Genomic DNA, 15,099 nt, shown 5'->3' on the forward strand with positions numbered 1-15,099 from the left:
ATTTAGCCTCATAAAATATTAGAATACAGACCGAAAAACACTTATTGGTAACTCGAAAGAGACCGTCCAGAAATATAGTAATAGAGGTTGAAGGTGTTTGTGTTATCGGGCTAGTACTGATACTTTGATAATCTGTATATCACAATAAAAGGAGTATTATCAATTTCCTCAAATAATTTCGTGATATTGTTTCCCGTTCATTTTTTCAAGTTTAATTACAAACATACCTTCAGAGTGGAACATATTTTTTCTTGGAAATCCTGTATTTCAGTCTTGCCCAACTTAGGGATAAGTAACGAATATGTCGGCAGATATTCAATAATTTATTCGTTTTTATCTACCTTTCTAAGAATCCACAGTTTCTTCATAACAGTTTCAAAGTTTAAAAATAAAAATAAAAAGCGTCTCACGAAAAGGCTTTATCGCATCATGGGAAAGCTTAATGGCCTACAAAGGCTTTTCGCCAAAGGGGATCCACTATGTCAGTGGTAAAAGTAATTAAACTGCCTGTGTGAACGTTGACAACTCGTTTGACAATAGTGACAAAGTATAGCTTGCGATGCTTCGATTTCGAACTAATTAGGTTAATTCAGTCTTCTTTTAAAAATTTTCGTTATCCTAGTGCCTCATTGCACCTTATCATCGGAATCGGTTTCGATTTCATCATCTTTATATCTCAAACCTTTCCACAATTAAATGGTATTGACCGTTGTTTACTCTTTTTTGATCTTATCTGACAGTGGCACTCTTTGCAATCAATAACACGGTTATTTTAATGACGTCATGTGCAGCCTATCATGTTTTGGTTAGTTCACCAGCTGCTTTGTTCAATGAATGTCCAAGCATAGTAGGTCTAAACGCCGAGGGTGTTAAACGTATCTCCCGCATGCCACTCAAAATATTCTGCATCTGTAGATATACACCTCAGTACTCAACTCAACGGATGCATTGAAACAAGAGTCATGCAAGTAAATGGCAAATTCAACGCAACAAGGAATGTTAAAAACATACGAGGAGCAATTTTGCTCTGTTGAAATAACCGAAACAGCACATACTCCACTGATATGCCTTTCGGTTATCAACGTTTTCCTCTCAGTTGCTGCTTTTCTCGGAAATGGCCTCATTTTAGTAGCGCTTAGCAAGGAGGCTACACTTCATCCGCCGTCCAGACTTTTGCTTCGTAGCCTGGCGACAACTGATCTCTGTGTTGGGATCGTCGCAGAGCCTCTCATCGTTGTTTACTGGATCTCTGTAATGAAACAAAATTGGAAGCTTTGTCGCTACGCACAGAGCGCTGTTTATCTCGCCGGACATATATTATGTTCAGTGTCAATGTTAACTTTGACCACTATAGCAGTCGAGAGACTTCTCGCCCTGTTACTGGGCCTCAGATACGGACAAGTTGTAACCCTCAAGAGGACATTTATAACTATAACGGGTTTTTGGGTTCTATCCATCGTAGGCTCAACCATGTACTTTGTGGATTACATCATAACTTTCCGGTTCGGCTATGTGGGGTCATTGCTTTGTCTTGCAATTTCATTTGTTTGCTACGCGAAAATTTTTTTCACTTTACGCCGTAAGCAACAACATAATCGTGTACAGCACCACGATCTCTGTGACTCAGCAACAATAAACAAACAGTTCAATATAGCGCGATACAAAAATGCCGTAAACAGCGCACTTTGGCTGCAGGTGGCATTAATCTTTTTTTATCTACCTTATGTTGTGGTAGTGACTCTCGTGGCTGCATTAGGACTTTCCCCATTTATTTATCTTGCCAGACAAACTGCTGTAACACTGCTGTTTACGAACTCATCGTTGAACCCTTTGCTTTATTGCTGGAAGATAAAAGAGGTCAGGAAGATCGTGAAGGACACCGTCACCAAACTCTACAGTTTTTCAAGTTAGATGATCTAAATCGACATTGTGCCTGTTCCATCCAGTTTGAGTAGGGTTTAAGTACCGGCAGCGATAAATCATAGTCAGGATAGAGCGAAGCTTATCATTTTCCAAACTTAAGTTGGAATTTTCTACAATTCGTGGCTTATATGCTATCTGAATATACTTTTTTTTGTTCATGTTCTATTGCTCCTTGGGAGAGTATCAAACCACGACAAAATCGTGATGCGAAAACCTTTCCATTTGGTGGAGGCTCGTCTATTCCTTTTTAGAGAGAAGACCTATTTGCTTGTAGGTGCTTATAATCTTTTGTGAACGATGAGTGGACAACTTAGTAACGCGTTTAAGCAAAATGATTTCTCTCGACCGTTATTCTCATTACACGTTAAACTGACGACTTTCAAAATGTTAAATGTATGCATTTAACACGGAAAGACAACTTTTCGTTTCTATCACATGTTTACTCAAACTAGCGGAAAAAAGTTGGACCGGCAATATGGACCAGTATTTGTTTTTTTTTAAGCCAATCACCGTCACTCATGAATTGAACTGCGCTGAGCAAAGAAAGAACAAAATCAATTTAAAGATATTGCCTCGTTCGAAATGTTTATCAGCAAATGCGAGAGAAATGTGGTTAGAATTAAAGGAGAAAATTGATGCAATGGAAAGATGTGAACCATATGTATGCTTGGCGACAAAATTCAGCCTTCGCGTTGCGTCCCGTCGATTTTTTATAGCTCTATTATACTTACACTTTAAAGGTAGCTTTTGCAGCTGATATTATGGAAATATCACTTGCACAGGTGTTTCTTAAGTTAAATTGTCCATTTTTTTTTAACACCGCGGGCTTTTGTTTGTAAAATAATAATATAAATGGAAGAGAGGTAGTTCAACGCAGAAAAGAGGTAATTAAATGCAATGAATATATATATCTTTAATTATGGTGTAAATGCGCCAGTGGGAAGGATGGAAGTACCTAGTTGGAAAAGTGGAAACTGATTGATACGTGATAACAATAAGTGTCATACATGGCCATTTCTTGTATCACTTTTTCTAGTTATCATTTCGTGGAATGCATAGATTGAAAAATTGATTAGCGTTACATTAGGTCATAATTTTTCTAATTTCTGATGATAGTATTGTGTATGTTCCCTGATAGCTGTTGTCATCTGTCAAAGTTTTTGTTTTGTGTTATCATGATATTTTCTCAGTGCTCTGCGTTTCCTAGTAAGTATTTTGTGCCTCAATTTTGTACCTCAATTTTGTGCCTCAATTTTGTATTTTGTGCCTTTTTTGTGCCTCAATATTGCTATTCCATTTCCATGTTGTTTACCTTATTCCATTTTTTTGTACTCTGACTTCTGCAATTATGTTGCTTAAATGCCATGTCCATTTCGTTGATTTAATTCCGTTTTTCTTATTCTGCCTTCTGTAATTTTGTTGCCTCAATTCCATGTCAATCTCATCTCCGAAGGGCGGGAAAATGTCACATGACTAAATAGGCGGGTCGACTTAACGATTCAATTCAAACAGACGATGGCGGACCTCATTTCCCTGGATTTCGAAGGAAAAACAATCAATCAAGACAAAGAGGTAATGCAGACATAACCTTCCATGGTTCAGATATTAAATCAAGACCTGAATAAAATGCTGTTACAACTCGAGCCAAGAGAAAATGAGGCGACAGAGAGGGAGGCTCCCGGTCCAGCCCTTGGGATATGTCATGTCCACGAAAGTTATTTTTAGACGAGCGAAATTCTGTCTTCCGAGACGTCCGCATGCATTTTGAAAAGACATGATGAATATTTATTCATCAGCCTTCCACGTGCGCCGCCATTTTCTCTTTTCACTAAGAACCTGAGAGCGAGGCAAGACTGTATGCGGACGTCTCGGAAGACAGACTTCCGACTTCCGCTCGTCTAAAAATAACTTTCGTGGACATGACACATCCCGGCCAACGCCCTGGGACTCCATCTCTGTCCTCTCATTTTCTCTTGCTCTAGCTAATTGCGCCAAACCTACCTGGATAGAGTTCTTGAAGTCTTTCACTTATAGCCTTGTAGGATAAGCTTTTTTTACGAGGTCTCGTATGAACTCCTCTACAACGATTTCCTCCAAATTCATTTTCGGTCGATTTCTGTTTCAAAAATGGCCGCCTTTTCTATGATCATATGATCTCAGGTTGAGCCTCCTCTTGACCAACCTCGTCCCACCTGGCACTAGAGCTCATCGTGTCGAGGCGAAAAATGTCATGGGATCGAGGTAAGAAAATTGCAAAAAAGGCAATGCAGAACACGAAACAAAGATGACAATGATAGGAAGACAACGGAATCACGACGCAATAACATGACTGCTTTAAGACTTCAAAATAACATTCAACGTTGAAAGGTATAATGTAAGAGTTATAATCTACCATGGAACCGAGGCAAAAAAAAAAAATACAGAATGCAAAAGACGGAATGCAGGAACTGAACATGGAACCGAGGCTTCAAACAGCGTCAATTCTTAAGAGTTCCTTGAAAATCCGTTAAAAACATGCGGTGGGGCAACCAAAGCGATGGGAGCTGTGTTGGGGTTTTAGTGTGAAACTTTTAATGCCGTTCGCCGATTTAGAAACTCAAGTCCATGTTCTGAGTGAAAGCTCAATAGCAGCTAAAGGTTGAAAATGCTGGATTCAGTCTTTTGAAAATGTTATGAATAAGATAGTTAATCTAAATCTTGCATGTTGACAACATGATGAAATCGTCAGTACAGAACTCCCAGCAGCGGTATGTTGGAAATGCCGGAAATTTCTTTTTCTTTCAGCTGTTCTTTGTGCGAGCATCATTCGCGGATGTCAGTTTTTTTAATTTTTGCACGGTCTTCGTTTTAGCTACCTCAGTAGAGGGAGGTCACCGCATTATTCACAACACTGTTAATTTCGAAACTTTGCACTGAGCTGGTTGCCTATGTAGCTTGCAAGAGAAGGGCTAAATTTTACATGGCCACATTAATTACGAGACTGGTTTTCACAAGTTTTCTCTCTCGCTACGGTAGTGTTTCACTCTCCCTTGGCCAACTGGTTTCACTTTGTATGTCACCCCTGTATTGCGTAGATTCACGTTATTCCGATCCAACAACCTGTACCAAATCGAACTACTACTTTTGCTTGGTGATCTATTGATTTTATTTGTAAACACTAAGCGATGTTCACCAGTACGTTATCCGTTGTCATGAGCCCTTCAGATTTTAATTGGCTGCAGAAACATTTGCTTCTTTTGTTCCGTACTTAGCAAATTTGAATATTGCTTTAGTCTATTCGATCCTTGTAGTTTGTTTCTAACTCTTCCAAAATGTATCACCCTATTTCTGCGCAACATGGTATTCCGAGTTAACGCTTTAAACAGCGTCTTGTTGTGTTTCGCAATGCTTGCATTGCTGGGAAATCTCCTCACTTTCGTCACCCTTAACAACGAGGCTCTGCTTTATCCGCTGTCCAAAATTGTGCTTTGTAGCCTTGCAATAGCTGATCTATATGTGTTGGGATCGTGGCACAGTCTCTTAAGCTTGTTATTGTTTACTGGATGTTTGTATTGAAACGAACCTGGCAGTTTTGTTGCTACCCACGGGGTGTTGCTCTATTTGGCCGGACAAATATTGTGTTCGAACGACTTCTGGCTCTGTTGTCAGGCCTCAGATTCGGAGAAGTTGAAAAATCCTCAAGCGCACCTATGTAATCTCTCCTGCCGCTGATTATTAGACATATCTTTGCTATAGACCCTGGGATCTTGTTTCGAAGGAACAACGGACTCACTCATCTCTGAACAAACCAAACACCGCCTTGGTACACGTTTAAAAAAAGGCAACAAAAGAAACATTACAATGGAACACTTTTTCAGTTTCCAGATATTGTTTTGCGCCCTTACTCAAGTAGAAGTCAGATCTCTGAGTTGACTTATGTCTTCCCTTTTTAAGTAATGTTTAATTAAAAAACTTGTAAACACACGAGGCGTAGCTGCTAGTTTTTTGAACGGCTTCAAAAACATTCCACAAATAGCGTGTCCTTCTGGACTCAGAACAATGGTTCAATTGCAAGAGGAGAATATTAGCATGCAAGAAAAACAAGCTATGACTTATGAGTATTCTTTAAATAAAGAATACTAAAGAGGAATGTTTTATAAGTTATAAAGCTCTTGCACGTGACATTTTGATAGGCTATTAGGCTCATGAATTAGTATGAGTTTTTGAATATTCTGTATTAATGACTCATTAATTGCGGTACATTTCAAAGTCATTGCGCTGACTTTGTTTGTTGTGGTACGAAGAAGTGATGTGAGTAAGAGCGTCGCACCGGAATCGCAAGGCCCTGGGTTCAAACCCCGTTGAAGTCCTGAATTTTTGAGGCTTCTCTACGCAATTGTAAAAATTGCGTTCATAACTGTGAAGATCATAGCTTCACTTGATTTCATATCCGCAGTTCATATATGATTCATTTCATATACCATTTCATCAGGAGAATATTAGCAAGCAAGAAAACAAGCTATGACTTATGAGTATTCTTTAATAAAGAATACTAGCGAGGAATGTTTTATCACGATATAAGGCTCACGCACGTGACATTTTATTAGGCTATTAGGTTATTAGGCTCATGAATTAGTATAGTAGTTTTTGAATATTCTGTATGTGTTAGGTGTTAATTAAGGGGTCGACTTTGTTGTGGTACGCAGAACTGACGTGAGTAACTCAACAGTGTATTTAATTAAAAGAAACTAGTTCTGTATTTGACCTTTGTGTCTTCCAAGGTGTGCCCTTCTGAAAGATAATAATATATTGTTTGTTTTGAGTATGGCGCTCTGCCGTGAATAATTCATTAAAGTGTTTCTAATGAATGCTTTTAGTGGTTAAAACTACTACGCATTTTACAGCAGTGATCCCCAACTTACGAAATTCTTGAATACTTATACTGATAAACGTTCTGTGCTTTGGGTCGGCGGGAAATCGGAATTTAATAAGGACATTTTTTAATTTTAGTCTCTATGAACAAGAATATCCATAAAAAGATTTCACCACGGATTGTCTTATTGATATCCTTGTCCGGAATAGCTCTCAATGAAATAAAAAGAAATGCATTAGCAGAAATATCCTGTGTTTAGAGACTTGTGCTCGGTCGGAAAGGAGAAGATCTTGATTCCAATGCGAAAGCATCCGGCAGCTGGTCAGGAAGAGATATATGTGAATTTTTTTGGCTACGTACGTAAATTTCAATTTGTGTTGTTCACTCATTGATAGATTTCACTTCCTCTAAAAATGGAAATTTAAGGCAAGAGCGTTACCGCGTGAAGAACCAATCAGATTGCAGGATTCGATACCGTGCCCTCTTGGAAAAAAAACATAAAGGAATCTACTTGACACCTAGCATGTCATTTCATGACGCGAAAAAGTTTTCATTTGGACACTGTTGTTTTTTTTTTGTTCAATTCGGTTTAAGATGTTTTTTCGAAACCGTCTTCGGCGGCTACGTGTGATAGTAAAATTCAGAGTTTCAACGATGTCGATTCTCAGTTTTTCCCTCATATTAATTTCGCGTGATTCAGTTGAGATATTAGAGAGCCAAGTTATCATCGCCTTTGTGTTCGTAAAACGACAAACGGCAGGCCATTGCTTGTTATAAAAGTTGCAAAATTCTTCTATTCTACCTTGCCCAGCTCTATCTTTTAATACGTTGCATAACGCAGTATAGATATCTTTCATTTGGCCTTGGTCCCGCCAAATAATGGCCAATCAGATTGGACCTAACGACCGCAACTCCCCTGATTGGTCCACAACGAAGAAGCCGCACGAGGGATTGCACGTGCTAAATGCAAAATCGTGCGCGGAACGCAATGCCGCTACATTTTGTTCCCGTAAAAGGATAGCAGAAGCCGTTCTAAAGCCCGGTTTACACTACAGAAATTTTTTGGCACGGCTCCTGTGAAATTGGCACGGGTGCCAGCAAACTTTGTTTACACTACACCATTTTTACCGTACCAAAAATACCGTACCAAAATTTTTGGGCCCGCGTAACTCATGGAGCCATGCGCAGTTCAACTATAATGAAGAAGGCGCGCGTGATTTTGGTGGAGAATGAGCCGCCATCCTGAAATGTACTTAAAAAACCGCTAGCCTAGATGAATTAAGGCTCAAATTTGGCCCTATAAAGTGTTTACACTACTTGTTCTATCCTAACTGTGGCTATTTTTTCAGCACCCGTACCATTTTCACCCGTGCTCGGACTAACTCGCCGAAGGTCACAGCACGGGTAAGAATTTTGGTTCGGCTCGGATGAAATTTGGTACTGACAGGTTGTTTACACTGCAAATTTTATCCGAGCCGAACTTTTTTTTTTTGGGACCCGTGCCAATTTCACCCGAGCCATGCCAAAAAATTTATGTAGTGTAAACTGGGCTTAAAATATAGACAATACCGTAAACTGATGGGCCTTATCCATCGCAGATCGAGACTTCTTAGTTATAAACTTCTGGTTGCCGTCCGCGTCCGTGGATAACGGACAGAAAATGGCGGTTAACCAAATATCAATATTTGGCATAACGCAAATTAAAGCCTGACGCTATGCTAAATCTCTTTATTGATTTTAAAAAGTTCTCTCACACCATGCCATTATCGGGATCGGCGTCGAATCCAGAATCTCTTTTGACCCTTACGCCATAAATCTAACCGCGAGTGCATCTTTCTCAATCATAAATTAACCGATGTTTCTGGTTGATCACCATTAGCTAAGAATTAGGCATTTGAAAACTACTGAGTTTTCCTTTTGTTAAAACAATCTGTTTGCTTTTGTTCAACATTACGATGATGCCATTTGCTTAAAACGTGATACTTGCATGATTACTTGGCTTGTTGTATCATTCAATACGAAAGCAAGATTTTCCTCGTATAAAGACTTAGTTAAATTGAGGTCGTCAAGTCAAAGAGACGGCGAATTCGACAGACCAGGCAATGGGGAAACCGCACGAGATACTCTTTTGCTCGGTGGGGTTGACTGAATCTTCCCATACTCCACTGATATGCCTCGTGGTGATTAACATTTTGCTCGCTGTCACTGCATTTCTGGGAAATCTCCTCATTTTAGTTGCGCTAGGCAAGAATTGTCCACTTCATCCGCCGTCTAAACTCTTGCTTCGTAGCTTGGCAGCAACTGATCTCTGTGTTGGTATCTTGGCAGAGCCAACTTTTATTGCTTACTGGCTATCCGTGGTGAAAAAGAAGATGAACTTTTGTCTCCTTGCTCATCGCGTCATTTATGTGACCGGAAATGTGTTAGGCTTAGTGTCCATCCTAACTATGACCACGATAGCTGTTGAAAGGCTTCTCGCTATCACGTTAGGCCTGAGATACGGACAAGTTGTCACCCTAAAGCGAATCTATGTACTTTTGATGCTTTATTGGGTTTTTTCCATCGCTGGCTCAACACTACACTTTCTGGACTACCTCTTGTCCTCATGGTATGGCTATATAACCATTTCACTTTGTCTTGCAATCTCAATCTATTCCTATGGGAAGATTTTTTTTACTCTGCGTAAAAATTGTCAGAATCGAATAAGGGACCACGTCCAACCTAGCGATGCATATCAACTAAACGTTGTACGATATAGAAAAGCTGTCAATAGCGCACTGTTGCTGCAGGTGACTCTTGTCATTTGTTATTTTCCGTATATTACAGTGGCGTTCTTTACGACTGCACTGGGAGTATCCCCAGCTATGTACCTTGCTAGGCAAGTGACAATTTCACTGATTTTTCTAAACTCATCGTTGAATCCTGTTCTTTATTGCTGGAAGATCAAAGACGTCAGGAATTCTGTAAAAGAAACTGTCTTAAAACTGTGCCACGTTTAGAATTAGACGGTTCTCCGACACACTGCTCTCAGGCTATTTGTTTGAATATGTAGGAGTTCCTGTGAACTTAAAAAAAGAAATATGCATATATTATAAAAGGGAATGAGGGAATGGTACAATCATCTTCAATGAATTTTTCTATAATATAGATTGCGTTTCTCTTGAAAAATCCGAGATAGAGTACTTAATCCAAGATCGTACAGAGTCTTCGCGTCCAAAGAAACGAAAAATTAAATTCAGAAGCAATTTTAATATTAGTATATTGTTTAGGAACGGATGGATGACTTAAGTAAATTTACTACACGAGCCGATTTTGAAAGGTAAATTTCCTTACAAAGATTGCTTCCCTGGCCTATTTCCTGAAGTTACGAGCTTACTTCTCCAGCTTATCCATGTAGAGCATCTTTTAGGTGTTACGCAAGTCGTGGGCTCGAATCCTGCTTAGGACCGTCTGATTGAACGGGAGAAAGAGACATGATTTATAGGGATTTCTTTTGCCCTTGTAAGTGTTCGTAGTTTTTTCTATTTGATTGTACACGTGTGATTATTGTTCCCTCAAATTTATGTGATTCGTATCACAGCTTCATGTTCAGTATCACTTCGGCGCGAGGCTATTTTGAATGTCTTTAACTATATCATTTGCCACGTTTCTCTGTCTAATTTGTAATATTAGTTTCCAATGATTATTGTTTCAGTTATTAGTACGTGATTCCGACAAATAAACTAATGAAGGAAAAGAAAGGCCTAGATTTGGAGTTCCAGTAAAGCTGATCTCAAAACATCGAAAACATTACAGTACTGACTAGTAACAACCTGAGGGGAAGTCAGTGTGACTAAATTGAGCAAGATGACTTTTGCTCAGATGTAGAAACTTCAATTACTCTCACCAACAATTAACAGTCCCTCTTAGGACTATTCTTAATTCAGTTCAAGATACGTTCTGACCACTCGTTGAATTTGTTACTGACAGCCCCTGGTTTAACTTCTCACCTGCACTTGTAAAACTGAGCCAACTGGTTTGCCTCCGGTCAGTTGCCTCCGGTCAGTCTTAACAGTTGTTGTTGAAGTACTATTTCAAAAACGAGTGCGAGGGTTTCATCAGGTTTCCAAACGCGAGAAAACATTTGAAACCACGAGGCCGCAGGCCGAGTGGTTTTTAATATTGTTTTTGAGCGTTTGGAAACCTGATGAAACCCGAAGCACGAATTTTTAAAATTACTTCTCCATTAAAGAAAATTAGTTTAAATTACCATTTCAATAAGTTTTCTTAATAAAGTTTTTTTTTTTGCTGAGCGGAATGTGAATTTGTGACCGACATGCTGCATGCTGGCTACTGATAATACTGAATTTTCTACAAATAGTAGACCTTGTAATAGACTATAAATAGCAACAGAACTTTATATTTCTAGATGCAGGCTTGTAAGTTATAGGAAAAACTCTTTTGCCCGAAGGCTTACCCTCGTGGCCGGGCGTGATTGATGGATGCGATACTGTGATTAAGCTATATAATCGACTTCGAAAACTATGGTGAAGCGATAACCTTTGACCTTGCGGTATACGGAGAGAAGAAAGAGAAGAAAGAGACGATAGCTGAAAAGCGAAGAAGTTAAAGAGTTCAGAGTTTATTATGAAGTCCTTCGTGAGAGTTTATGTACATAGAAAGTCCTGTGAGTGAAAAGAATCCAGTGAATCAAGAAGGTCAATCAGTGGAACTTGGAGTTCGAGGTTGATCGGTCAAGATAAATATCTGTATGGCCATGAAAATGTATTTTCCGCTGGTATGAAATTTATGCAGTTCGCTAGCAGTTGTTTCTCATGTTTGGTTGGAGCACGCCGTTAGGGCGTGTCTCCAGGGATTTCATGATTAGTTGGTGTTTAGTATTTAAGGCTTAGAAGAGTTGCAAGATTCCTCTCGCTCACGTCCTCCATCCTGTGTTTACTTCATTTCGATGGCTGAGAAGACTGCTCTTTGCCTCATGTTAGAGAGTGATTCGGCGCCTTCTTTCGCCCAAGCCGACGTTGTATCTCAGAACTCTTCAGTTCTTCGAAGTCATCGTTGGTAGATGAAGTTTTTTCGCTTTTCAAAGGTTACCTGGCCTCACAGTTGGAAGAGAAAGGGAAGCAGTTTCAACGGAGTGCTAAGTCTGATAAAGAAGCCGCGGACATTGAGTATAAAGGTAACCAAAAGCAGTTCGAGGTGAACCTGCAGTTGGGCAATGTATTAACACGAGTCGATGACAGTACTAGTAGTCCCGCTGCCATTCACAAAGTTAGTTGCAGAAGGAAAGCTGATCATTAAAAAGCGTCAAAAGTCGATCAGAATTTGCTGACAAGAACAGAGATGGTTGGCCTGTTATCCAAGAGTAGGAGAGTGATGGTCTCCCCTCAGACTCTGAAGATGAGAAGATTCGCAAAGCCAAAGCAGCCGCTGAGAAAAGCCAAAAGAAGCGAAGTGTAACAGCGGTAACACTTCGAATAAAATTTAAATCTTCTAGTGATTTCCAGCTTTTTCGCGGTAAGACCATTATTTCTTTTTTAATTTGTGAAATTCTCGGTCCTTTAGTTGGACTGCCTGAGCATCCAACCATCAAGTTGCTGTATTTAGTTATTTTTTTTAAAGGGGAAAATAATTTACGTTCGGCTGAGCGTAGCGAATTAGAACGTAAATGTATTTTCCGCTGGTATGAAATTTATGCAGTTCGCTAGCAGTTGTTTCTCGTGTTTGGTTGGAGCACACCGTTAGGGCGTGTCTCCAGGGATTTCATAATTAGTTGGTGTTTTAGTATTTAAGGCTTAGAAGAGTTGCTAGATTCCTTTCGCTCACGTTCTCCATCCTGGCGTTTAGTTCATTTTCCACTGACCCACCCACCCGCTCCAACCTCTTTCCCTGTTTTCATCTTATTTTTCTGTTATTTTAGGCCGTTCAGAATATGCTTCAAGTCCCAACCGCTGCTATCGTTGCAACCGTCTAGGAAACTGGGCCAAGGACTGCCGAGTCCCGTTACCTGCCACCTCAAACAAACTCGTCTATTATTCGAGCAGTGCCACAATTTTTAGACCCGGAGCAGGAAGTCTTACCGATGGAAGTTCAAAGTGTTCGAGGTGATAACGTTTTGTTTGCACAACTCTTGGGAGGTAAAAGAAGCTAGGGAGTTTGAAGAATCTAGTGAAGCAGTTTTATCACAAGTCAGGGGTAATCTAAGAAGACACGTAGGGTTTTGGCGCAGCATAGGTACCCCTAGATATATATTAAACAATTGTTGGATAAGGTTGAGCATGATGTCATGAATTATCAAAACCGAGGTCTTTGTTATCTGCCGAAGCATGGAGTCAAGTGCGAAGATTGGAGATTGCCTTATCCTGTTTCCAAAAGGGTTCTTTTATGATAACTCTTGATCTTAGAAGCGGGTACCAACATATTGAAATTCATCCAGATCATCTGAGGTTTTTGGGGATCGAAGTGTCTGTCTGTCTTCTGCATCTTACATTTTTACTAAATGTCTTAAGCCGCTTGAGAAGTATTTGCGGTTTAACGGTGTTAATATTGCTTTATTTCTTGATGATGGCTGGAGCGTTTCACCTGTGCGGTCCTAGCTACTAATATTTGGTCTGATTTAAGGAAGTCAGGGTTTATCACCAATGATGAGAAGTCTCCAATGGTATCAGAGTCAAGTTCTCGAATGGTTGGAGATCATATGGAACACCTTTTAATCGCATCATTACCATTTCTGAGCGACGGGTAAAATAGTATCGCTAAATCTGTTAAGATTCTCTTCAGTAATCGTTTTGGTATCAGCACGGGAGTTGGCCTCACTCGTGGGTAGGATTATTTCTGGTGGGACAGTCTTTGGTAATATTTCCAGACTCATGACGAGGTACTGCTCAATTTCGGTTGCCTCGGCCTAGGATTGGGATTCCAGGTTTGATCTTGATCAATATTGTGTTAGGGAACTGTATTTTTGGGAGGCTAATTTGAAGCAACTGAGTTGAGGGTACTGTCGGATTCTCCGTACAGAGTGTCCAATTATGTAGTTTATTCGGACGCAAGCGCCACAGGGATGTAGTACTCACCTGGATATTAATGGTGAGCAAGTTTGTAATAAGCTATGGAATTTTGAAGAGCGTAGAATAAGTTCTACATGGAGGGAGTTATCTCCCATTTTGTTCGCTTAACATTCGTCTTTTACCCTTATTGTTGGCTCTTACGTAAAGTGGTTTTCTGATAGTCAAAGTGCATGTAACATCATACAAGTGGGAAGTATGAGAAATGATTTACATGGTATAGCTCTGGAGAATTGTCGGATCTGCGCCAATAATGGTATAGAGTTAAGAAGTCCAATGGATCCCTCGCACTGAAATTTAGAGAGCTGATTGTAATTAATCGAATAATCGATACAGCCGGTTGGCAGATTTCAGCCAATTGTTTCATGTCTTTTACAGGAAAGCTTGAGAGGTTCATTCAGTGGATTATTTTGCTATTCATTATTTGCATATTTTTAGGGCCATTCCCATTGTAGTCCTGCCCTTTTGGCCGTCGTCTTCTTTCTAAAAGATTTTCTAGATTTGTAGTAGGGTTCTAGCTCATATGCCTCTTTAGTTATGACTGACGCAGCTCGTAAGTGGTGTCACTCGTTCAGCCTAAGTAACGGCACCAATCCGTTGGATTGCAATGTTTTTTTGTGGATAAAAGGAACTGGCCTGAGTTTGGTATTATTACAATGTTTTTTTTGTGGATAAAAGGAACTGGCCTGAGTTTGGTATTATTACAATGTTTTTTTTTGTGGATAAAAGGAACTGGCCTGAGTTTGGTATTATTACAATGTTTTTTTTGTGGATAAAAGGAACTGGCCTGAGTTTGGTATTATTACAATGTTTTTTTTGTGGATAAAAGGAACTGGCCTGAGTTTGGTATTATTACAATGTTTTTTTTGTGGATAAAAGGAACTGGCCTGAGTTTGGTATTATTACAATGTTTTTTTTGTGGATAAAAGGCACTGGCCTGAGTTTGGTATTATTACAATGTGTTTTTGTGGATAAAAGGCACTGGCCTGAGTTTGGTATTATTACAATGTTTTTTTTGTGGATAAAAGGCACAGGCCTGAGTTTGGTATTCTTACAATGTGTTTTTGTGGATAAAAGGCACTGGCCTGAGTTTGGTATTCTTACAATGTGTTTTTGTGGATAAAAGGCACTGGCCTGAGTTTGGTATTATTACATTGTTTTTTGTGGATAAGAGGGACTGGCCTGAGTTTGGTATTATTACATTGTTTTTTGTCGATAAGAGGGACTGGCCTGAGTTTGGTATTATTACATTGTTTTTTGTCG

At 39.6% G+C, this 15,099-nt stretch overlaps 1 protein-coding gene across 1 annotated transcript; it reads left to right on the forward strand.

The window, feature by feature from the left end:
* Nucleotides 1–540: 540 nt before the first annotated feature.
* Nucleotides 541–3,134, forward strand: LOC138026748 (melanocyte-stimulating hormone receptor-like). Its single transcript, XM_068874201.1, has one exon. It carries the CDS (start codon nt 973–975, stop codon nt 1,909–1,911), a length of 939 nt encoding a protein of 312 aa, XP_068730302.1. The 5' UTR covers nt 541–972; the 3' UTR covers nt 1,912–3,134.
* The last annotated feature ends 11,965 nt before the right edge of the window (nt 3,135–15,099 follow it).

Source organism: Montipora capricornis, chromosome 12, assembly GCF_036669925.1.
Source record: "Montipora capricornis isolate CH-2021 chromosome 12, ASM3666992v2, whole genome shotgun sequence".
Classification (NCBI taxonomy): Eukaryota; Metazoa; Cnidaria; class Anthozoa; order Scleractinia; family Acroporidae; genus Montipora; species Montipora capricornis.